General features: G+C 51.8%; 1 protein-coding gene across 3 annotated transcripts in view; it reads right to left on the bottom strand.

Moving 5' to 3' along the window:
* Positions 1 to 1514: 1514 nt before the first annotated feature.
* HIP1 (huntingtin interacting protein 1) overlaps positions 1515 to 24727 on the bottom strand; it is a 138735-nt gene continuing 115522 nt past the window's right edge. For all 3 annotated transcript variants that reach the window (XM_082712554.1, XM_082712555.1, XM_082712556.1), the window contains 21 exons: positions 24387 to 24484; positions 23947 to 24019; positions 23088 to 23271; positions 22290 to 22378; positions 21650 to 21766; positions 20003 to 20104; positions 19683 to 19826; positions 19391 to 19526; positions 17772 to 17858; positions 17480 to 17587; positions 17265 to 17398; positions 13802 to 13912; positions 12986 to 13044; positions 12532 to 12625; positions 11337 to 11437; positions 10917 to 11022; positions 9418 to 9541; positions 8911 to 8972; positions 6160 to 6268; positions 5219 to 5300; positions 1515 to 4919 (listed from right to left, as the gene is read on the bottom strand). In XM_082712554.1, coding sequence (XP_082568680.1) covers positions 5248 to 5300; positions 6160 to 6268; positions 8911 to 8972; positions 9418 to 9541; positions 10917 to 11022; positions 11337 to 11437; positions 12532 to 12625; positions 12986 to 13044; positions 13802 to 13912; positions 17265 to 17398; positions 17480 to 17587; positions 17772 to 17858; positions 19391 to 19526; positions 19683 to 19826; positions 20003 to 20104; positions 21650 to 21766; positions 22290 to 22378; positions 23088 to 23271; positions 23947 to 24019; positions 24387 to 24484 — 2091 coding nt within the window. In that variant the 3' untranslated portion in view covers positions 1515 to 4919; positions 5219 to 5247. The remainder of the gene's footprint in view (positions 4920 to 5218; positions 5301 to 6159; positions 6269 to 8910; positions 8973 to 9417; positions 9542 to 10916; positions 11023 to 11336; positions 11438 to 12531; positions 12626 to 12985; positions 13045 to 13801; positions 13913 to 17264; positions 17399 to 17479; positions 17588 to 17771; positions 17859 to 19390; positions 19527 to 19682; positions 19827 to 20002; positions 20105 to 21649; positions 21767 to 22289; positions 22379 to 23087; positions 23272 to 23946; positions 24020 to 24386; positions 24485 to 24727) is intronic.

Genomic DNA, 24727 nt, shown 5'->3' with positions numbered 1-24727 from the left:
CGACCTGAGCCAAAGTCAAGTGCTTAACTGTCTGAACCGCCCAGGTGCCCCTGCCCCAATGCCAACTTTTACATATTCTTCAGGTTTCGGCTTAAATGTCATTTGCTGATGGGAGCCTCCCCTGACCTGCTTGAACGTACTAGCTCCCTTGCTGTGTCCTCCTCTTCATACCTTTTGGGTTCTACATCCCACCGGTTCCGTGCCAGCTGCTCCAACTCGACTGCAAGCTTCCAGAGGCCAGATGTGTCCCTGGCACTGTATCCCTCATGCCTTTCAAAGCGGTGGATGTGAAATAAGAAATTGGAGGAGGAATGAATGAATCCGCATCTCAAGCAGAGTGCTACAGCCTTCCTCTTCGTTCTGCCATGCTTAATCTCTATCTCCTTTGTTTTAGCTTTGAAGCATGGTTCTTTCTTAAAAACACTTCTCTTGATACCATTACCTCCTAAAGCTATTGCCCCATTCCTGTCTTTCCTTTGACTACTGCTGGATTTCTTGAGTGTCCATCTTTTTCACATGTATACTCCAGTTTCTAATGCATCTATCTTCCTTCCAAGATTGGAAGGTCCTTAAAGGAGGGACCAGCTCTTATTTTTCTCCCTCTACAGTCTCTTGCATACAATAGGAACTCCGCAATTCTTGCTGAGTTGACAGAATTCGAGAGAACATGCCTGTTGTAATATTGGTCATTTTCAACCACATAGGAATTGAATACAATTTAGTTTTCAAAATTTATTTCAAATGTTGGTCTTGTAGGGGACAGTCTGTCCACTCATCAGTGGTTCTTCAGATGGAACAGGCTCACCCTTGCATTCTGCTGCGGGGAATGGAAAACCCCAGCTGCAAGCAAGTGGTCCCCATTTCCGTATTTATCCGGATCATCTTCCCGTCAGGTAGTCCTTCTCTCCTTACTTGGTGACTCATTTGGGCAATTCTCCTGCTTATCCTCCCTGGGCTTTCCCCACCTCCCTCCCTCTCTTGGATGTGCCCTTGGCTTCATGCACCAGCAGCACGAGCTTGCAGAACATGCCGCTGGTGACATCTCCATGCAGTCTTCATGCATCTAGCCACGCCCATTCATCGGCTCCCTCTGCAGATCCTCTGGTAGCCAGGACTTGCTCTGAATCCCATTAGGACTGGCAGCTTCTGTCCCTGAGCAGCAACTGTCCCAGTTTTAAGGTGACCTGTTACTTTTGCATCTTGAGGGTGGAGAAAGGTGTATCCATAGCCCGAGATGGCAGATTTTAAGCACAGACCTGGGCGTGAAGACGAAGGACAGTGTGGACCACTCTGGCATGTTGTGTTTGATTGTTCCCAAGGACAGGAGTGTACAGGGGATGGAAAGTGACTAAGGAGGGCAAACCAGGTTCTCTACGGGAGCTGTATTCCTGTCTTTAAGACCTACTCCCAAAGGTGCAGAGGTTAAGGCGAACACAAGGACACATGCGTAGGCTTTCCACTGGAACCCCGACCCCAAAACCACGTTGAATGTCAGTCAGCACCACTACTCTCCATTGCCAGGTTGAAGTATTTATTTGAAAAATTGAAAACACAGATGCAATGTATTATACAAAGAAAGGTCTTAATATCATAATAAAAGTATTGTTGGAAGGGAAGAAAAGCCAGTGGCTACCTGCCCTGGGAAGGTAGGCACTCGGTGAAAAATGAAATCCATTTCTAGGAACTATTCTAATGGAAAATTGGGGGAAGAGGTTAAAAAACAGAACAGAAGAAAAACAAACCCAACCTATCCCTGCGAACCTAAATGTGAGAGTTTGTTATAAGTTACCAGCAAGATTTATTGGAACCCCCTCGGTTTGTCCCTAGTAGTAATCAGCTTTATTTGGGGCCTTCAAACTGAGGTAGTTGAGGGTCACCTGAAAGACATGTCTGGAAAATGGTCTACTCTCAGAATCGGACCCAACGGCATCTAACCCAAGATTTCCCATTGCTTTGGCTCCTGGGGGCGAGAGCCTGTGCCACCGCTGTAGGTTGCTGGTCCTGCGTTTGGTCTGACCTTGGGAGGCAAAGGGGTTGGGAGTAGCAGGCAGCCGGCTCGGTTTACTGCGGCGAAGGCTGGCAAGCCCACGGTGGTGGTTGCCTAGGCTACAGATGGCACGGTCTCCGGGGGACCGAGGACAGCGGAGACAGAGCAGAGTCGGTCTGGCTTAAAGGCCAATGCCGGGATCGAAGGCTTTCATTGGTGGGAAGGATTTCCAGAGGCTTGCAAAGGTGGTAGAAGGTAGCGAGAACTTGACTGGTAGCTAAAGACCAGGGTTAGTGGAGCCAGGAGACCCTTCCAGACTAAGGAGCTGGCCGAGAAGTGAGCATTTCCCAGGTGCAAGCTCAGGACCGACCAGCCCCTCTGCGGTGAGAGGCCGAAGCAAACCGATCTGAGGACCAACGACACGCATTGTGACCCCCACGGTACCCGGTTAACCCTGATGTTGACGTGGCAGCTCAAACACTTGCAACGCTCTGGACACTGGATTAGGGACTCAGATTCAGGTGGGACCCTAGGGATCCTGCTGTCCGCGGCAGGACAAGCTGACAATCTAAACTATAGTCTAATTTAAACTCCTCTGACTCAGATATAAAAGAACCCCACAAAAGGCAGGTCTTTTCTATTTTTTTTTCTTATTATGTACACACATATCCTTACTCTAGGGATATTAGAGCAACTGTATTACAAAATTAAATAAGGGATACGGCTGTCTTTTGATCTCTTGTCAGTCCTAAGCCATTCTTTTGTTGTTCTGCCTTGCTGTGTGACCCAATTACACGGATCCACAGGACTTCAGTCATTCATGAAGCTCAGTGGTGACTTTAAAAGGCTGTGATGTTCATTTTTAGCCTGAGGAGGTCATCCCCGTTTGAATCAAGTATTTCACACCAAGTATAAACACCCTCGTTTTTTTTTTTTTTTTAGAAAAGCCAAGGGAGGACAATTGGATTTTGGCTAGAAGACGGGCCAGCTCCTAAGGCGAGTGAGGACAAACGTAACTGTGCCACATCTGAAGGATACTTCTGGTGCTTTCTTCCCTGTCTTACTATTCCGGCTAAGTCCACCAAGGTTTTAACAATCACTGTGGCTTCTTTCTGGAAGAAGCGTTATTTGGAGCATCCCAGAGTGGCCTGATACAGCAGATTTTTTTCACCATGGGTAATTCAGAGCACGGCAGTTCGGCCGAGATTCTGGAAGGGAGGACCAGTCCGCTGTGGAAATGCTGATGCACTCTGAGAACACACCGACTGGCTTCATTGGTACAACTGGGCCAGGGGCACCCCCCCACACACACTTCTTCTGAGCCTCGGATGGAAAAACGCTGAGCGCAAAGAAGTATTAAGTGTAAGACGGCTCATTTGCTGTTGACCCCTCTTTATTGGCCCAATGTGGAGATTGCCTGTCTGAGTCTTGGAATCCGAGCTAACGGGAGACTGGTTTTTGAGTGCCCTACTTAGCAAATGCACAGAGAGGGAGGGGTGGGAGGTGGGGGAAGGAGGATTGATTCACAGTGATCAAACAGGAACCTCGCCACCGGTCATGTAGCAACACTTAGCAATGTTCCTTTGGGACAGGTCCTGGGAAGTGCTTGTTGGCTTCTACCTAAGAGTTGCTACAGATAAGGAAGGAAGACACTGTCCGAGATCGGAAGGTCACTTAAATGCTGGGGTCTGTCTGTCTGGAGGTGGACGAGTGCGGTCAGGCTGTCCACCTCTGGGAAGTTGTTAATGCGTCTTCTCTCCTCATCCTGTCTGGGCAGCACAGGCCCAGGTCGTGTGGCGGGAAGGGCTCGGAGTCAGTGGTCCCCCTTTTCTCGGTTTCTCTGACCCAGGTGGTCTGAGGAACCCGCTGGCCTCAGGGTCCAGGCCGGTAACAGACTGGGAAGCATGTTGGCCTGCTGTCAGATTCTTGAAAACCAGTGGCCTGGGGCAGCCATGCAGCCCCGCCATCACCACACCTCAAATCCTGATTGCTCAAAGCGTCTCCCTGGAGGCTGCTGCCAGTGCGGAACGGAGGTTAGTAATAAATATTAAAGGTACTAAACCAAGCACAGGATTCTTTGCTGCCGGGAGCAAGTTTGCCTGATCTTCTGGCAGAAGTCTGCCTGATCTCCCCTTGGGTAGAACGTGGAACGATCTTCTTCAGGTTCAAGAGGATGTCCAGGCGGCCAACTGGAAAAGCCCTCACGCAACCCCCTCTCAGGGCCCCGCCTGGGTCTGAAGGGAGGTGGCACGGAAGATTCTTTCCAGGGGAAACAAGTGTGGCTACTCTCACCAGCACGCTCAAAGCACGGGATAAGGTTTTTCAGTCTGGTCACCAAAAGTTCCCAAAGCAGGGGTCTCCTGAGGCCTGGGCCGCATGCACACTCCTTCCTTTCCTGCATTCTTCACCCCTGTCACCTGGGAAGGAGGGCAGAGGCTTCTCTGGGCTCTCTCGCCCGAGGGAGGCTCTCCTTCTGCCTCTGGAGGAAGAGTGTGGCCCAGCAGTGGTGCCCACCCTAGGCAGTGGGCTCGTCTGACCCAGACTCGCTCAGCGGGACACTCAGCACGGAGGCTGGCGTGGAGCACCAAGGTGAAGCCTGAGCAGCACCATTGCTGTTAACTGCTGTTGGTAGGGGCCCCCGATGGCTCCGAGCGCCAGAGGTGCTCCCTTGGGGAGAGGTGGCTCTACGAGGGAACACCGGAAGAAGAAATCCCCCAAAAAAAGGAAAAAAAAAAAAGAAAATCCCAACCAACCACCGTAAGAAGCAGCGGGGAACCCATGGGACTGCCAAGAGAGGGGACAGTTGTCTTGGCGTGCTTGGCCGGGACGCTCCTGCTGTTCTGTCGGCACAGATGTAGGGCGGCGTCCTGGCTTGCAGCCCCGCCAGCCCTCTGACGCTCATGAGTTGGTGCAGATGGTGAAACAGAAAAGGCTGAGGAGAAAACAGAGAAGAAAAGGCGTGAGGCGGCCCCCCACCAGGGATCTCAGAAACAGCCAGCCCCTTGGACGAGGACGCTGGGCGTCTAGGGGTCCAACGGCAGGCAGGGCAGGGACGCAGGTCCTCTCTGTGAGGGGTGGCCCTGGTCCACCACTCCTCTGTGGAAGGCCACTGGGGTCCTGGGCACTGGACAACGGGGGTGGTGTGGCTGCCACCAGGACCCCCCACCCCGACTCCGAGGCTTAGGCCATGGCTGGGGAATAACACACACACAGATGGGCCACAAGATTTACACTCGGACGTGTGGGGCGTCGGCGTGGCTCTATTCTTTTCCGGCGACCGGTTCGTGCAATGCAGGTGGAGACGCTTCTGTTCCTGAAAGACAAGGATAATTTTTTTTTTTAAGATTTTATTTGACAGAGAATTTGATCACAAGTAGGCAAGAGAGGCAAGCAGAGAGAGAGAGAAGCAGGCTCCCCACTGAGCAGAGAGCCCGATGCGGGACTTGATCCCAGGACCCTGAGATCATGACCTGAACCGAAGGCTGAGGCTTAACCCACTGAGCCACCCAGGCGCCCCTGACAATGATAATTTTTGCTTCCTAGCCCCGTACATGTGTGTGCACACATTTCAGCCACAAAACAGCCACCACGTTGGGCTCCCCAATACCTCACGCTCATAACCAGCTATTCTGAGTTACGTGTCCGGGAACGACCAGTAGGCATCTGTGGTTGGCTCCCAGAGTCCGTCAAGACAACAAGGACAGGCAGTCCTGGTCGTGATCGAGTAGGCCACTTTGGGCACGTGGAAAAGCAGCAGACTGGGTGATAACGCCTCTCTGGGCCACTTCTAGCCCCTGACCCTTTCTCTCACGGGCTGTTGTTCCTCACTGCTGGCTCCAGTCAGTCAGACTTGCAGTCCCCTTGGCTTTTCACTCACCGCCATCCATTTGTTCACTACCCAACTCTACACACGCCAGGCTACGTGGGCCTGGAAGGGCATGGCGGCGAGTGACGAGTCCACTGGTCAACGTTAAGCTCTTGAGAGGTGACAACAAAAGCTTCCAATTCACCTCAGATTATACCAGTTCTCTGAAGAGAACTCATGCTCCGTGAGTCAAGAGGGGGGAGTCAGCGACCTGAAGGGCGACTCATTCTGTCACGTCTGAGGGCAAGGCCCTCCCTACACGCACCCTCCCCTCATGGCGCCCACGCAGGCCCTCAGAGAGGCCCACCTTCTTCCCAGCCCTCGGCAACACCGGCGAGTTCGTAGTGCTTTTTCCGAAGCTCTCCCAGTTTCTGACGCTCCTTTTGCAGGTCATTCTCCAGCTCTAGCACCCGGACCTGGGGGACGAGTGGAATTTTCTTTTGAGCAGCGACCTGACAACGGTCTCCCTTTGACTTAATCCCTCCCCTCCTCTGATGTCGTCCATCCTCTCCCATTCACCCGTCGATCCCAGTGGCTCTGCCGTGTCCTCATGGGGACCCTCTCCTAGGGGTGATGCGTTAGAGCCCCAGCACCTGAATGGGAGTAGGGCTCATCTCACGCCCCACTGAAATCAGCTCCGACATCTAGCCTATCTGTGTGGTGGGTTCCCAACCAGTTCCCCTTCTGCTTCAGTCCCGCTCTCCTGGAAATCCAGGCAAGAGCCAAGCTCAGATGCTTCTGGTATCTCCGTGGGGCTGTTACAACTTAGGGTTATCATCATACAGGAAAGAGCAGTCCTACCAAGGAAGAGGCTGGTTCCTGGCTATCCCTACTCCTCATTAATTCATTTTACTGATCATTTATTAATTCAAGAAATGTCTGCTGAGCACCCATTATGTACCCTGGGCTCTGCGGTAGGTCGGGGAGACATGGTAGTGCACAGACAGACAAGGTCCCTGCTTCCCTTGCGGGGGGAGACACAAACTCATGGACAGAGCAGATCAGACTATAAGGAACTTGACACAGGGTCATGTGATAAAGGCCAAGGGTGATCAACAAATGCTACTCAGGCAGGTGGGTACGGGAAGAACAGAAAGGAGCCCATGTGGCTGATGCATGAGAGTGGGCTAGGAGTTTGGGGGTTAGCTCTAAGTATGAAAGGGAAGCCACCTCAAGGTTTCAAGCAGAGATGTGACATGCTGTCATTTATGCTTTCAAAAATACATAGAACCTGAACAAACAGTGGAAGCAACTGGACCCAGTTAGGTGGTTCCTTTTTTTCTTTTCAAATTTTTTTTTTTTTAAAGATTTTATTTATTTTATTTGACAGACAGAGATCACAAGTAGGCAGAGAGGCAGGCAGAGAGAGAGAGAGAGAGAGGAGGAAGCAGGCTCCCCGCTAAGCAGAGAGCCCGATGCGGGACTCGATCCCAGGACCCTGAGATCATGACCTGAGCCGAAGGCAGCGGCTTAACCCACTGAGCCACCCAGGCGCCCCTCAAATTTTTTATTATGGAAAAATGTAAAACATATGGAGAGATGGGGATGATCTGGTGACCCCCATCGTGTGACTTTCCCCGAGTTCCTCCAACCGTCAACCCAGGGCTGGACCTGGCTTAGCAATGCCCTTTCCTCCTATTCTCTGCCCCCAACTGCCCCGCCACCTGGCCCTGCCATGGGACCACGTGGATCCAAATCCTCGCGTGCCTTCTAGTAGTTCCGGAGAGAAACAATGGTGGCTTCGGCTGGGTTAGGGAGATGGAAAAGGCGGGGAAGGTTCAGACTTGGACAGCTGGGAGCTGACAGGACCCGCTGGGGAACTGGATGTAGAAGGGAGAGGGGGAAGGGAGGACCCAAGGACGACTCCTTGGTCTTAGCACCTTAGCACCTTGGTCTTAGGTGTGGCGGGGGTCGGGGGTGGTTCCAGTTACCAAGGCAGAGAAAACAAGGAGCAGGGCAGATCTAGGTGGGAGGGAAACCAGGAGCCCTGGTTTGGACCCATTACGTTGGAGACCTATTTGGCCTCAAGTGGAGAGATCAAGTAGGCAGTTGGACAATCACAGAGCTCAAGGAGAAGATGGAGGCCAGAGAGAAGAATCTGGTACTTACTAGCATGTAGACGGAACCTGCAGTCAAGAGGGACTGGAGGACCCCAGTAAACATGACAGTATAGACGGTGGGACTCACACCGGACCTCAGACCTTTCAGTATTTGGCCACATGACTTTTCCTAAAATGCTGCGTGACCCGTAGAGAGACTTTAACAGTCTCCCTCTGGACTTGACCCCAAGACTGGGATCAGTAATTCCAGAACAAGGATATCAGGTCTTTTTTTTTTCAGGATCCCACTGATTCCTGTTCCTCCACATGCCAGAACTTCACAAACAACCAGGAGAAAGGGCATTGCCTTCGATGGGTTTTCAGTGAATTGGTTTTTCTTCTTTAAACCAAGGTCGTACACAAATCATATCAGATTTTTTTTTTGAAAATTGCCAAAAAAAAAAAAAAACCCAAAACAAAACATAAACGGACTCATAAATAAGGAGAACTGGTGGTGGCCAGAGGGGAAGAGGGTGGGGGACCCGGTGGAGGGGATTAAGAGGGACTTTATCAGATAAGTAAGTCATGGGGACAGACGGTGACTATACTAATCGCGGTGACACTGAGTAATACCCAGAATTGTCAAATCACTACATGTACGCCTGAAAATAACGTAACACTGGATGTCAGCTCTACTTAAAGAAAAAAAAAAATTCATCCATTGTTAAGACATTAAATGCTAGTTGACATCTGCTAGGAGAGGCCCGATGGTAACAGTGAGGGGGACACCAGTCCGAGACCAGTGAGCAAGGGTTACGTTTCCGATCTTAACCCGCCACCTGTCTCCATCTCCACTGTCCCTTGCAAGCGGCATTTATATTCACTCCTAGGCTCCTGGGTCCATCTCTGTTTGTTTCCGCCCCAAGTCTCTCCCCCACTGGCTTCTTTCCATGGGGATAATACTTGGGGTCGGGGTCACCGGGAACTGATCGAGCAGACTCAGAAGTGGGGAGTCCTACCTGGGAATCCATCTCCTGGCGTTTGATCTGCGTCAGTGTCATGCTGGAGAAGTCCATGTTGTCTGTAAGGGCGGAGGGAAGGTCTCGTCAGGGGACGCCCCTGGCCGAGAGACAGCCCAGGCCGGCGCTCTGCTGAAATGCTTGGTTTGCTCGTTCCCAAAACACGTGCGAAAGTCACCGATGGATAGACAGGGATGGACCGGCGAGGACTGGACCACCCCTTGCCCCCACCCCCCGCCCCCATCGTGCCCCACTCAGAGACAACCAGGCCTGGAGAGTCATGCCTTTGCATCCAGAGAAATCGCTAAATGAAAAATCTGCCTTAAGGCCTGTTGCTATGGTGACACAAACAGCACGTGTGTGCAGCATCCCACCTTATGAGAAAGTTGAGCACACGTGCAGAGAAGATGGTCGAGAGAAAATGTGGGGACAGGATTGTGGGAAACAGGGAGCGTGAAGGAATGCTGAATGGGCTGGATACGAAAAGCACTGCTCCGGGGAGGCTACCTGTCTCCTCAATCTGTGATTTGCCCGAAATGGTAGAGGCCACAACGGTGGCGGTGGCCTGGTTCACGCCCCGGGAGGCCTGCTGCAGCTGGGCCAGGTTTGGACTGTCCTTGTCAGCCTTCACCTGCCAGGACCAAGCAGAGTTAGGGTCACAGAGCATAGGGCGGCGAGGACGGAGTCAAATCAGTGGGTCCCAACGGTTCTTGACAAACATAACAGGATCCGCTGCGGTCGCTAATCGACTTCTTCCAGATTGCTGCCTATAGGGGTGCCTGTTGTGGCTCGGTCCATCAAGTGTCCCACTCTTGCCTTTGGCTCAGGTCGTGATCTGACCTGAGATCGAGCCCCACGTCAGGCTCCACGCTCAGCGGGGAGTCTGCTGGAGAAGTCTCTCTTTCTCCCCGTCCCTCTGCCCGTTTCCCACGTGGGCACATGCATGTTCTCGCTCTCTCAAATAAATTAAAAAAAAAAAAAAAAAAAAAAAGATTTTATTTGTCAGAGAGAGACAGTGAGAGAGCACCAGCAGGGGGAGCAGCAGGCTCTCCACTGAGCAGAGAGCCAGATGTGGGCCCCAATCCCAGGACCCTGGGATCATGACCTGAGCCAAAGGCAGAGTCTTCACTGATTGGTGACTGAGCCACCCAGGTGCCCCTAATTTAATCTTTAAAAAATACTCCTATAGGGTCAGCTCCTGCCATATCTCTAATACGCAAAATTACTCCTGGCTTATTTGCTTGAGAGCCTCAGACTCTAGCTTTACTGGTTCTTGTGATAAATTGCTCCAGTTGCGGAAATTAATTTGGGACAACATTAAACAAGGATGATAAGGACGCTCCCTGGGGTACTATAAAACTCACAGCCGGATTTCAGTAACAAGCTCTGTCTTACGATTAGTTGGGGGTAATGGTTCGAATCTGGAGGCTCTTCAGGAGAGTCAGACATTGGCTGTGGAACCTCGGAGCTGAGCCAGGAAACCAGCTCATGGCACCAACCTTTTAAGAGCTCCTTTAACGTATTAATTTAAAAAATTTTTAATTTAAATTTAAAATTTTTAAAAATTTATCTTTATATATTTTATATAGTTTATATATATTTATATATAATTTTATAGATATTTTATATAATTAAAATTTTAAAATTTAAATATTAAATAAAAAATTTAAAATTAATAAATTCATTAATTCACCAATTAATTTAAGTGCTCCTTGAATGCCCTGAGTGGTAATCAGAGGTCAGCATGGCTGGGACCCTCAAAGGCCACTTGTCACAGAAGCCATGAGAGCCAAGAGGAGCCCAGGCAGCGAGCTGGGCAGAGGGGCTCCTTGCTGACTGAGGCAAAGGCTCTCAGAGGAGGGTCGTAGGAGACCCTCGAGAGGCAGAATTTTAACCTGGGACCTCATCTACCTGGATCCTGGACAAGTGATGTTTTCGGGACAGGCACCACGGACCGAGTGTTCTCCAAGCTCGTCGGCCCTTAGGGGGTCCTGTGCGGGTCCTACCTTAGAGGCGGCCACAAGCTGGGCGGTGCTCGCAGCGATTTCATGCGAACACACCATCAGTTCCTCGAACTTCCCTCTGCCTTGCACCACCAGATCGGCTGCATCCCTGGTAGACAGGAAGGGACAAGACAAAACATGTCATGGACAGCTGCCATCCCTTACGATCGCCACCCCTTGTGATTCCATCTCCAGATCGCGCCCCTGTCACCCTGGCTACTCAGGGAGCCTAGCCGGCCTGTCGGCCCCACCCCGGTACAACCTCAGGACACCCAGGCTCCCTTTCAAACTTTCAGTCCTGTTGACTTCCCTACCCACAGCTCTTTTCTAAGGAGCAGACGTTTTCCCCTCGGCTGTGGTCTGGGATGGGCCGAGGGAGTTGGGAGTGCGGCTGGGAAGCCCTTGGGAGTGACAGACTCTTACACCATGACGGTCGCACCCCAGCCCACGGCTTTGGAAGCGGAGATGAGTCCTTCCGTCCATCGAGAATTCTTGGCGTAAAACTCTTTCGGGGAGGCTGTGCCCTAAGGAAGTGAAAAGTGATAATGACTAGCTTTTCTCAAGGGCCTCCTTCCTATGCCCCAGGTGCTTTTAAGCCCATTACTCCCATTGGGACCTCAAACTAATCCCAAGACGAAAGCATTACCATCCCATTTTACAGATAGGCAAATGAAGACTCAGAAAAGCAAAGATCCTTTTCTCAAGTTCACGCAGGAGATAGGCAGAAGTAAACCCTAGGCGTCTCTGACTCCAATGCCCGTGGCATTTCTCTTGTACCCCATTTCCAGGTTGTATAGATAAGAATCGGAATCTGTTCACACGCACCTAGGACAGTGTGATCCAAAAAGAGTCTAACCTTTGCCACGATGTGCCAAGAGAAGAGAGAAACCCAGTGAATAAATGAGGCACATTATGTCCCCTCGGGATTTCAATATGCTCTCACGCTGTGGAAGTGTCTGTTAGTCTTGGAAGCCACAGGCCCTCCTTACTCAGCCCCTCTCGGCACTGATAAAAAGCACCACCACCAAAGCAGAGATGGCTGCCTTCTTTCCGGGATAGTGTTCCGGCTCCGGGATCGCTCCCTGGGCCTCTGCCTCCTGAGCGGGCAGCTGCACGCAGGTGTGAGAAGGAAACACCAGCAGAGGAGGGAGAAAGCCCAGTGAGCCCTTCGATCACAGCCTGTCTATGAGTAACTGTCCGCTGACTCTGCCTTGGGAAGGAGACAAGGCCGCGCCTACAGGCAAAGGTCAGGAACCAGGCCGGCCCTTTCGATCTGCCCCATTTTCTAGGCTCTTTCTCTGAGGGCCTAGGCTTGCAATGCACATGGGCTTTCCAGAGCAGGTTCCCACGAGGTTGCCTGGGTTAATGACCCAGCAGCTGAAGGCTGAGGCTGACTGCCCCTTGGGGACCCGGCAGCGCCCCAGCTTCTTTCCAGGGGCATCTATGCTTAGCTGTGAGAGGCAGTGTGCCCTCAGAGGCGCACACGGCATGAGAGGGCAGCACCCGTGGATTTCGCTGAATGTGGATGAGTGTATCGAGTAGACGTAGCCTCTTGGTGAACCAGCAGTCTGTGAATGATGTCTGCTCCCCCCGTCCAGGGGTCCTCACCCATGCTTACCCGGCCACTCTCCACTATCTCTCTCTGGAGGTCCTTCGAGGCCACGATCAGGACCTGAATAGCTTGCATTAGGCTTGTACAGGAACCAAGGATCCTAGGAGGAAAAAAAATTTAAAAAGTTAGGGACACAAAAAAGAAACTGGGAATAATGAAGGAATCTGTTCTCTTGTTCAGGCCTAAACACAGGCAAACTTGGGGTGGGAAAGGCAGCGGGGAATACACCTTCCCGGAAAGGCACGTGAGTGGGGAGACTTGACTGGGGACAGTTACATGATGATTCTCGGGGTTTCTCTTCCCCTAAAATGCAATGGCGATATTATCCCCAAGAACACCATTATTGACATGTATATGAACTCGGCCGCTGCCTGTTGTGGCTCCTGTTCTAATTCATATAATCCACTGCGGGATATACTCATCCTCATCACCTAGGTGTCCCCACACGGCTCGGACTGACCTTTCGTTCACCTCCAATTTGACTCCTGTGTCTCCAGCTCGGGATTTGCTGAGCATCTCCTGTTGAAAAGAAGCAGGGTTTCTCAACATGTGGTGGGTACTGGGCATTCACTGGTACCTCGAGACACCTTGTGTCCCGACATCCTGGGGCAGTTGAGAAACTCAAATCCACAAGGACCCATCCATATCTGGTGAGTTGGGAAAAGAATCCAGACTTCTGATCTCTTCTGTGGGAAGCAGCTCCGGCAGGCTGACTCTACCATCTATGAGTGTCCATCATAGGCGGACATATGCACAGAATTCTGAGAGCTGTGGCACCCTGCCAGTGAAGGGCGGCGGGGGGAGGGGGGCAGCTGCTCCCAGGTCCCCCTGGCTGGTACTTGACCAAGGCGAGCAGACTGAGTCTTCCTCTAGGAACACTATGGGACCTCTCCAGTGCTACCCACTCAGCTCTTCCCCGGGACAACCATGTCTGCTGACTGCACGGGTGCCCGCCGCGAAGATAAATGTGCATTAAATCCTTTAACTCTTACCACACCCCTCCAACTCTTCCACTGTCCCATCATGCAGAAACGGAACCTGAGCGAGCTTCGTGGACCGACCTATCCCCAAGTGACGCCGGATGAACCAACACCAAAGTAGGGGAGGGTCTTCTCACTTTTTAATCCCTGGGGGATCCTGGGGAATTTGGATTTTGGCTGGGCTCAGAGGGGGCCTTGGGAGCCTTCATGAACAAGTCAGAGACATCCAATGGGCAATGTCCCCACAACGAAGCTGCAAAAGCGTGGCTTTGGGAGACTGCCAGACGCTTCCATACCTCGATTCTGGCCGTAGCAGTTTCGATGGCAGCGGACGTGGCAGCCATCTCCTTGTCCACCAGGTCCCCCAGCTCCTCCTGTTTGATGTCCAGGCCTCTGGGCAGGAGCTCCTGGGAACAGCATCACAAATACTGCAATGACCCTTTGATCTCTTTGTTCTCCCGTGGCAGAAGGCAGGAGAGGAGGGCCCTATCACGTAACACATTTCTGGAATCCACGAAGGGGCCTCCTGTGCAGGCCTTGTCTGGAACTTGCCACTGTGTGAACCCCAGAACCTCACATTCTACTCCCCTCCTTCCAGAAAGCCATCCCTGCCTAACCCCTCCTTCCAGAAAGCCATCCCTGCCTAAGCCTACAAGGCCACTCAGTTGTAGCTGCTTGGATCCTGCCCCACAGTTGCACAATATATTGTATTTGTGGCTTGGGAGGTATTTTATTTTAAAATTTATTTATGGGGTGTCTGGGTGGTTCAGTTGGTTAAGCATCTGCTTTCGGCTCAGGTCACGATCCCAGGGTCCTGGGATCGAGCCCTGCATCGGGCTCTCTGCTCAGCAGGGAGCCTGCTTCCTCCTCTCTCTCTGCCTGCTTGTGATCTGTCAAATAAATAAATAAATAAAATCTTAAAAAAAAAAAAAGCAAACCCCACCTATAATGTTAAGTACGTATGTTTTGATATTTATTTATTTTAAAGACTTTATTTATTTAATAGTTAAGCAGACTCCACACTGACTGCAGAACCTGACTTGGGGTTCAATCTCATGACCCTCAGATCATGACCTGAGTTGAAACCAAGAGTCAGATGCTAATTAACCCACTGAGCCAGCCAGGCACCCTGTTGTGGTTTTTAATTAAAAGGAATCCTACTGTACGCATTTTCCTAGAACTGCTCATTCCCTCAGTAGTCCATGTGTGGGAATCACCCTATAATGTGGTAATTCTATCCCCAGGGAAACTCTTACATCAGGAGATAGGCCCCAGAGTGACCATACAGCACATCTGTGATAGCCCCAAACTGGAAAGAACCCAAGCGTCCATCAACAATAGACCTATAGATTTACACATCTATGATAGATGAACAGATACTAAATATGAACAGATACTACATCAGAGAAGTAGAACTTGAGAGGTAATCGTGCGACGGAATGCTACAGAGCAGTGGAAATGAGCACATCTGCATGGAAGAAACTCAAACACAGAATGCTGGAAAAAGCACGTGTAGATAAAAGTCTGTAACACACAGAACTAAAAATGTTACTTAGCGGGGAAAAGGACATCACTTTTCTATTATCTTCACCTGAAACCCCGATTAAACATTCTATATTTAACTTCTACACTCCAGCTCATAAAATCCGGTCCATAGTCTATGATAATTCCTTCAGTTCTATCATCCGGTTCACTAATTCTTTCTTCAGCTTTGTTTTAACCTGCTGTTGGATCTGTATACTAAGTCGTGACTTTCAATGATGTAGTTTTCATTTCTAGAAGTTTGGTGGTTGTTTTTCGAATATATCTGGTTACTTTTGAAAATATCTTACTCCTCTGCCGCCCTTAATACCTTTTAAAAAATTCTTTAATATACTGGACGCATTTATGGTGAACTTACGTGCCTTGGGACTTTATCTTTGAAAGTTCCTTGGGATTTAGAGTCAAAGTATACACCTTCAGAGACCATTTGGATCTGTGTCTGCCAGATACCTGGGCCCCTAACTACCTGACTACTTTAATTTTCCATTTGGTCTTTTCCAGGCCATACAGGTAGTAGAATTGGACCCTGAAGCCACCAATAGATGGTTGTAGTTAGAAATTCCCTAGGTGGCCATATTGCCTCCTTTCTCCGCCTCCATAACCAAGGTTGAGACAGGATCTCTCCAGTAGAGTTCACTCAGGATGTGACCTTTCCAAGTTCTGTTTTGGGAAGGAAGTCTCTGCATTCCAAACTTTGACCCTACTTGGGTCTAGGTTTTATTTCTGACTGTCCTCTGTATGTGTGGTCCGTTAAAATCCAAGCTCTAGGCCAAGAGATGGAAAACACACTAGCTCCTGCATCCTTTTGGTTTCTGATTCTGAGAATTTCCTTAGTTTTCAGCCAATTCAGATTCAATTATCATTTTTTTCTCCCCAAATTTTATTAAGCATTTTCCACGTCCTGTCCTGGGATGAGCTTCTAAACATCTGGTCAGTCCTATTGCCAGAAAGGAAACCCGTCCAAGATCTCCCTCTCACACTTTGCTTTGTAAAATTAACTTATATCCCCATCTCATAGTCTCTTACACACTTTGCGTGTGTGTACAGAGACTGAGTTCTGCACGGCCCTGGAGACAATGCTCTATATCTCCAGCAAAAGGAGTAATGCTCCCTAGGCCACCATCAGCAATTTATTTAACACTAAAATACCACCAGGATCACGTCGTTCCGGTGAAAGAAAGGTTAGCAATTCACCGTTATCCGTAGTCTTCCTTCATCCAGACAGTCACGATTCCCTACCTCGTCCCCCACTTCTCCCCAGTATGACCCTTCCTCCCCATCTGATCTTTTTATGGGCTTTGCCAGATATCATGCCAGGGACCAAGGGGACACCATGAAAAAGGCATGGGCTCTGTCTTTAAGGACTCATGGGGGAAAGAGACAGGTAGGCAGGTACACTGTAGCGCTAGCCACCAACACCGCAAGGTATAGGTGATGGGTGAGAGGGACCCAGGAAGATGAATAAGGGCCAGACTGTGACAGTCCTTGGGCATCACGTTACATCATTTGACTTTGGTTATCAAATGAAGAATCATAATCAGATCTCTGTTTTTGGAAGAGATCAGAGAAAGAAGAGGCCAGAGGCAGAAAAACTAATCAGAAGGCTATTAAAAGAGTTCAGATGAGGGAGGATGAAAATCTGAACTCTGGCCCTCATCTCTTCATTCCCTGGACTTAAAATCATGACCCATTTTTGGAATTAAGTAAATGCCTTGTACTGAACTCTTAAAATACGGCTGATCACTGCTCTCATCCCACTGTACAGAAATCAGTGATTTTCTTATTTTCCTTTCCCATAGAGACCATGTCTTACTTGTCCCTGTACAACTACATCCAACACACTTCCCATGATGTATGACGTCCTCACTGCATCTTTATTAAATCAATAAATACCCAGTTCTCGCACAGTAGGTATTAACCTGCTCAACCAGATACAAATCTTGGAAAACAGAGAAACTATGCTTATCCTTCTTTGATACCGCTTAGCACAGTGACAGACACACAGCAGGTTCTCAGCACACGGGGAACGCATGACATATAACCGGAAAGTCGTTCAGGGGTCAGATTTTTCCGTGCCAGCTCTCCCTTCCTTGAGTCAAGTGCAAAGTGCGGGATGTACCGACTTAGGACCTCACAGAGTCCCAGGCAGATCACCAGCACTCACTAGCTGTCCCCGGTAGTACCTGTACCTGTCCCTGGTAGTAACTCGGCTCCTACCTCGGCAATGGTGGCGATCTTGGTAAGGCAGCTCCTCATAGCAGTGCTGTCATTCTCCCGCGTTCCTTCCTCCTCCAGGAAAGCCAAGTAGAGGAGGGTTTCTTTGCCAAACTGTTTGCAGGCCTCGGTCAGCACTGGAGATGCAACGACCAGGATTTCTGAAGGCCTCTGACCTCCCCTGCTGCCCAGCCCGACCTCCCGGCCCCAGTACTTACGGTCGGCGGGTTCCGGCGGGGCTCGAAGGCAGGTGGTGCTCACGTAAGCCATGGTGTCCCCGGTCAGGTGGGCAAGGAGGGTGACCGAGTGGAGGAGGCCACTGATAGCTGCCGGGAGTTTAAAGGGGGCTGCTGAGGGCTGTGTCACCTCCCTACGTCCTTCCCTGCTCAACCAGTTATATAGAGACCCCTTTCTTGGTGCGGAGGAACCCGTCGCTACTTCCACATGCCAGCATTTCTGAACGTGACCCAGCTGTCACCAAGCAACAGACCCTGTTGCCACCTTTCTTACCTTCTGGGCAGGCCAGATAGCACCTCCAGCTTTGTTCCAGGCGCTCGAGGCAGCTGGAAACAGACTTGACCTTGGAGAGAAGGTGATCTGTGAGGGGGGAGACAGGGCCAAGTCAGAGTCGGAGTTGTCAGACCCGCTTTCTCCCGGGGGGGGGGGCACATGACAGAGGAGCCCCTCTCGAGTGGCCTGGGCCCTTGCAGGAGTTGCCCTAAGGTGGGGGGCGGAGGGAAGAGGGTTGACTGCGCTCGTACAGGACCTCAAAAGCTGCCCATCTGGTCCCTTAGCCAAGAGCCAGGGCAACCACATCCGCAGCCCAGAGTAAGCCTCTCCTTCTCCAGGCCTTCCCGATACGTCTTTCAAGGACGTCAGACTCTTGTCAGTGTTGAGCCCAGACCCTCAACTCCGTCAGGCTGTCCACGCCTGTTTCCTCAGGTGTAAACAGAGTCACGGGGCCCCCTCACGGCACCGTAGTGAGGAATCACTGGGCTGAGGCGTGTGGAGCGCTTACCACGGTGGTTGGCATATGCGTGCTTGGTAGCGTCAGCTGTGTGTGTGACCCCCCCCCCAGCCCCCCAGTTCTTCCGTTCCACTGGCTCATGTCTAAGCCCAGCTCACAAAGTCTCTCCTCAGAATCTGCCCACGGCGGCCCCGTTTCCTGGCACTCCCTCAGAAAACTGGGTACTCAGTGAGCTCCTTCCTCTGAGACCGCTGTGTTCCCCCACAGATGGGTTCCCTGCTGAATCAGAGCAGGCCTTGCTGTGGATGTCCCCAAATGGAGACGTTTCTTTTTTTTTTCTCCCCCAAAGATTATCTGAGGGAGAGAGTGTTCATGTGTGCAGGCAGCGGGAGGGGCAGAGGAAGTGGGGAGACAGAAAAATCTCAAGCCAACTCCCCGCTGAGCACAGAGCCTGACCGGGGGTTCGATCCCAAGGCCCTGAGACCCTGACCTGCGCGAGATCAAGAGTCGGACACTCAACCCACTGAACCGCCCCGGCATCATGCAGACGTTTCTATTTGATTAGGAAAGTCAGCTCCTTGCCCCTGCTTGTCCTCGGGGGCCCTTTCGGAGCTGTTATCCGTGACTCCACTGGTGTCTCGGGCCTGGCTGTCCTGCCACATCTGAGGCCGCTTCTCTCACCCAAGAGCTGCTCTGGCTCTGCCTGCTGCCCCACCCACATGCCCTTAGGACTCCGGAACAGGCAGAGTGGGCCTGTGCATGCACGGACGGTGGGAATTCTGCGTTCCTGCCCCTCCATGTTCAGAGCTCCCCGTGTGGCTCCGAGGCTCCCAAGCAACCACCTCGTCGTTCAGGCCACGTTCTGTTCAGAGAGCAGCAGGGCTGTCGGTTCCCCCTCCCCCTGTGCTTACACTCGCTATCAGGGCTCTGCTCCCAGTGAGAGTTTCATCAGTGTGACCCACTGCATAGAGCCGTGGTATCACCCCCGGGGGCTTTAGAAAGTTCTACTGCCCAGGCTGAGCTTCTGGCTGAACAGATCTTAGCATGGAGCCTGGGCATCGCTGTGCAGCAGGCAAAGAACCCCCGAGCTCAGTGTCACGTGGGATTTGACGTCAGCACTGACCACTGAGTTGGCGCGTACGGGCGGGCAAGGGGCAGGTACCTGCAGAGCCGGCACAGCTGATCAGAGGCGGCTCCTCCAGCTGCCGCAGGGCGTCCTGGACCACCTGCTCCGCGGCCTTCCTTGCCTCCGCCAGCAGCGTTCTCCTCTGGTCCTTGGCGAGCTGGCCTGCTGATTCCTGGAAGTGGCCCAGGGAGGTGAGAATCAGACACAGACCCCATCACGAGCCTTTGAGCAGCGTCCACCTCCACACAGCTGGGATTCCTCACATCCTTAACCCAAGCTACCTTAACCCAGGCTACCGCTAACAAGGCGGGCAGCATCGGTTACTTGCCTTTGCGAGGGACAGTTCCCCCTGGGTGTGGTCCAGCTGCTCCTGCAGGGCCGCTAATTCCTCCTCCCGCCGGGCCACGGCGTGCGCCAAGCTGCCCCGCTCCTTCTCCAGCTCAGCGATCTGGGCGGCCCACTTTGCCTCTGACTGCAATGTCGGCAGGGTTCAAGAGCAAGAAATAAATGGTCTACTTCCCAGGAGTGCGGACCCGCCAGCAGGCTACACGGAACCAGAGGCGGTATCTCTAGGTCTCCACCTTCATTTCCCTCAGGCACACGCTGAGCACGACGGGAACAAAATGCGGGAAGGAACGTGATGCTCACCTGGGCAGAAGTTTCCAGACTGCCTTGGACGATGTGGAGTTCCTGTTTGCTGGTGGCAAGTTCTTGCTTCAAGCTCTCTAGTACTTCCATCTGTTCTTGCGTCTGAAAGACAAAAAAAACCCAGGAGCACTCTTGTCTGGGTGGTGGTTGCCAGGGAAAAACACATACAAAAATCCCTAAGCTATCAGGGAGCCCAGCTGGCTCAGTCGTCAGAGCGTGCAACTCTTGATCTTGGGGTCACGAGTTCAAGCCCCATGTTGGCTGTAGAGACGGCTTAAAAATAAAATCTTCAAAATAGTCCCCCAAGTTATCAATGGGAGATTTGTGTACCCTCTTGTATGCAAGGTTGGATGCATCCGACCAAAAGTGGGTGGGAAGAGGCAAGAATCCAGAATGTTCCAGAAGGTTTTCTTCTGACTAAGTGGGAAGGTCGAAGGGAGAATTTCAGGGACATTTCCTAAATGTCATGCTTCCGCTTATAATACTGATTACAGTAGAACAAGATTTTTTTTTTTAATAGATAGAAAAGTGTTTTTTATATTTTAAGTTGAATTTAATTGATACAGAACTGGATCTTTTTAAAATTTTTTGACTTATTTATCTGACAGACACAGTGAGAGAGGGAACACAAGCACGGGGAGTGGAAGAGGAAGAAGCAGGCTTCCCACCAAGCAGGGAGCCTGATGCAGGGCTCTATTCTAGAACCCCAAGATCATGACCTGAGCTGAAGACAGATGTTTAATGAATGAGCCACCCAGGCACCCCGAGAACTGGATCTTTAATTCAGACACCCCAACACCTGGTGTGATGCTGAATCTTACCATCTTGAAACCACTCTTCTTTTTATTTCTCTCATAAGTCTATTTTTCAAAGAGCAGGTTGCAATCCATTAGCATTCACAGCTAACATTTAAAAAAAAAAATGAAATAAACAGAGGCACCTGGGTGGCACCAAGCTGGTTAAGCATCTGACTCTTGGTTTCGGCTCACGTCGTGATCTCAGGGTTGTGAGATCGAGCCCGGCGTGGGGTTCTGTGCTCAGTGTGGCGTCTGCTTAAGACTCTCCCTCCCTCAGTCCCTTCCCCGAACCTTCGTAAAATTAGATCTTTAAAAAAATAAAAAAATTAAGGGGCGCCTGGGTGGCTCAGTGGGTTAAGCGTCGGCCTTTGGCTCAGGTCATGATCTCAGGGTCTTGGGGTCAAGCCTCGCATCTGGCTCCCTGCTCAGCGGGGAGCCTGCTTCTCCCTCTCCTTCTGCCTGCCGCTCTGCCTACTCTACCTCTCTCAAATAAATAGTCTTAAAAAAAATTTTTTTTAATTAAAAAATTAAAAAATGAAATAAACAGAGCAAAAAAAGAAAAATCCAAATGCATCCACAGAGAAAGGAGGAGTATTGCTTCATGAAACTTTTACTTCTAGGAAACAGACTCTTATTTCCTACTCTGAATTATTTCCTACTTGCTGAATTACAGCAAGCCCCGACTCTTAAGTGTAAGGCACTTGGTTTCCTCCCTCCGACATGTCCTACTGCAATGGACCTGCCTGCCGACCCCCACCGACTCATGGGTGCTCCTTCGGCCCCAGGTGTTCATGGTACCCTGTCATGGCGCCAGGCCTCTAACCCCTCGTGCTCTCCTCCTTCCGCTCACCTTCCGCTGTGCCTGGTCGCTGATGCGCTGGAAAGAGTCCTCGAGCTCTTTCTTCTCGCGTTCCAAATCCGCCTGGGCTTGCCTGGCCACGGACACCTGTTTGGTCACCTCCGCATTCTGTAGGGATAGAACAGTGTCTCGTACTGGCTCATCTTGGGCTGCACAGCTCAGGGACAGCCTTCCCCCCCTTCCAGAACAAGGGGCAGCGTTCAGACCGCTGGACAGAGAAATCACGTTTCTACCCAGGGAGAAGCCAGAAGAGAGCTGTCATCTTCAGACGCTCGATGCTCAAGTATTCAAAGAATAGCAGCAACTGGGTGGCTCAGTCGGGTCTTGATTTTTGGCTCGGGTCATGATCTCAGCATTGTGAGATCGAGCCCTACATCGGGCTCTGCCCTGGGCACGGAACCTGCTTGGGATTCTCTCCCTCCCTCTGACCCCGCTCGATCTGACCCTAAAAATAAATCAATAGATAAAATAAAAGAATAATAAAGGTGGGGGGATAATCCAATGGGGGCTGGCTTTGAAAGTCAAGAAATGGAAGGCCAGGGAGCCTGACAAAGCAGTGGTTTTCCTGAGAGGAGGGTGCCTCGCTCGGAACTGGCAGAGGCACGGAGCTGCCTCTGGCGCAGGGCCCTACCTTCCGCAGCAGGTCAGCGTGGTTCTGTACCAGCTCGCTGTACTTCTCCTTCAGCTTGCTGTACCGCTGTTCGTTGGCCTGGGCTCTCCCTGTGTGGTCCATAGCCAAGGTGAGCAGCCTACCCCTGCGGGGTCCCTGTGCCTGCCTTCCCATAAGCCAGAGTCCCTAGGATACCCTTCTTTCTTTTCACAAATGCAGACACCCTCTTCGCCCTTAAAAATCCTATGGACTTGGGTGCCTGGGTGGCTCAGTGGGTTAAGCCGCTGCCTTCGGCTCAGGTCATGATCTCAGGGTCCTGGGATCGAGTCCCGCATCGGGCTCTCTGCTCAGCGGAGAGCCTGCTTCCCTTCCTCTCTCTCTGCCTGCCTCTCTGCCCACTTGTGATCTCTCTCTGTCAAATAAATAAATAAAATCTTAAAAAAAAAAAAAAATCCTATGGACAGTTGTCTTAAAAAAAAAAGACCCTCACCCCACCCCCAGATTCAGATCGCAGCACAGATTCACGCCTCCTGAGCTCTGCACACTTGGTGTGTTTTGGCATTAGGCCAGCTCTCCTTCGGACACCCCTTCCCCCAGACAGGCACCCTACTGTCACCTCCTGGTTCCTATCCCCACATTCTGAGCCCGTGGGGCTCTCCCCTGTGTGGGCTCCCACCCACCCCTCTGACTGGTGACACCAAGGTCCTTCTAGATGGTTCTTCCGGACGGTCGTGGGGCTGAGGCTCTGCCGCCCAGCCCCATCCTTCCCCACGAGCCTCGCGTGACTCTGGGGCTCCCACCCCAGCCTAACGGACTCACTTTCTATCTCCGTCAGGCTCCGCTGGGCCTTCTCCGTGTCTTCTCGCTTCTTCTTGAGCTCGTCCAGCTCGGCCCGGAGGAACTCGCTGTCGTCAGCCGCCTGCTGCCGCAGGTGCCGCTGCTCCGCCAGCTCGGCCTCCAGCTCGCTGACCCGGCCCTTCAGCTGTAGCACGGCCCGCTGGCTCTGCGGGACACACTCAGCGGTGAGCCCCAGCACCCTGCCTCTGGGCTGGGCTGGGCAGGAGAAGCGGGTCCTCCCAGTTTCCAGGACCGATCCAATAAATACCCACGTGTGCCTACAAGCCCACGACCAAGCCTCACGGGAGTGGAGGCTTCTGGTCATTTCAGGCCACCCGGCCAACAAAGGGTGACAACAGGGGTGCTCCGGTCTGTTAGAGTGGCCTGGGAGCAATCCTGGACAAGCTGGCATGGGGGAGGAGGCGATGTTTGCCTGTCCCTGTGAGCGAAGCCTCCAGCCAGCCGTGGGCCTGAGGGGCAGTCCTGTTTACCGCCCCAGACCCTGCAAACAGCCACCAGACCTTCCGATCGCCATGGGAGGGGAACAGGCCTTTCTCACCATTGGCTTCAAAGCCAGCTGGAGATCGTGGTTCTCTCCAAGTACCACAGGGACACGGGGACTGGCTCAGAAGCCATTGTCAAGGTAGGAATGACAGAAATGCAGCACCTCCAAGACTGCGGGAGGACCAGGTCCTTCTGGCTTTCGCATTTCTATTTGCATTTCTATTTTGCACCCCCCCACCTTAAAATGGGGTCTCACAAGTGTCTCTGCCAAGTGAGTTTCACGTGAACATGTCACGTCACGGCGAAGCCCAGAACCAGATCAGGGCCCGACTCATACCTCCGTTTTCACATTTTCCAGCTGTGCCTTCAGCTCGCTGACGTCTCTGTACAGCTGACCGATTAAGTGATCCCTGGGAACAGAAGGAGAACAAGTTTGCTTCCACTGTGCTTTCCTTCCATCCCTGTCCTTCTAAATGCGAGCTGGGAGAGCAGGGGAGGAAGTTGAGAGCTGGTGCTAATATGGAGAAAGTTCTTTGAAATTCCATCAATTTTACGCTAAGTCCCTCCGCGTTACCAGATCCGAATCTAACACCCCTGGGTTAGCTCAGCCTCACCTCATCTCCCTCTGGGATTCCAGGGGCCGATATCTGAGGGTCGTGACACTTCTCTACAACGCCCACGTGTCGCTAAGCATCCCGCCCTGATTGAGGGTGGCCAGAGGGACCCCTGGCTTCACATAGTTTCTGCACTGCCTGCCAGCGCCCAGCCCAGACTCACTTCTCATCCTTGTTCACGCCATTCTGACTGTTGAAATTGAAGGGGTCGCTGCTGAACGAGCTGCCAAAGATGTCATCAAACTTGTTGTCGAATAAACTCTGCGGTGACCGGAAAGGAGTGAGGACAAAGTTAAAAGGTCTAGAGACTTCTGTGCGGGGGTCAGAGGAGTTAGATGTAGAAAAAGGGGACCCTTTCTTAACTGGGTTCATGTCCACCTGGGGTCCCTCCTAGAGACCACAGGGCAGGGCCCGAGTCTAGGCTAGCACTTGGGTTAGAAGAACGATCCAGGGGCGCCTGGGTGGCTCAGTGGGTTAAAGCCTCTGCCTTGGGCTCAGGTCATG

The sequence above is a fragment of the Mustela nivalis genome (assembly GCF_964662115.1).
Source record: "Mustela nivalis genome assembly, chromosome: 19".
Lineage (NCBI taxonomy): Eukaryota > Metazoa > Chordata > Mammalia > Carnivora > Mustelidae > Mustela > Mustela nivalis.
This window is presented reverse-complemented; position numbering and strand designations above follow the sequence as displayed.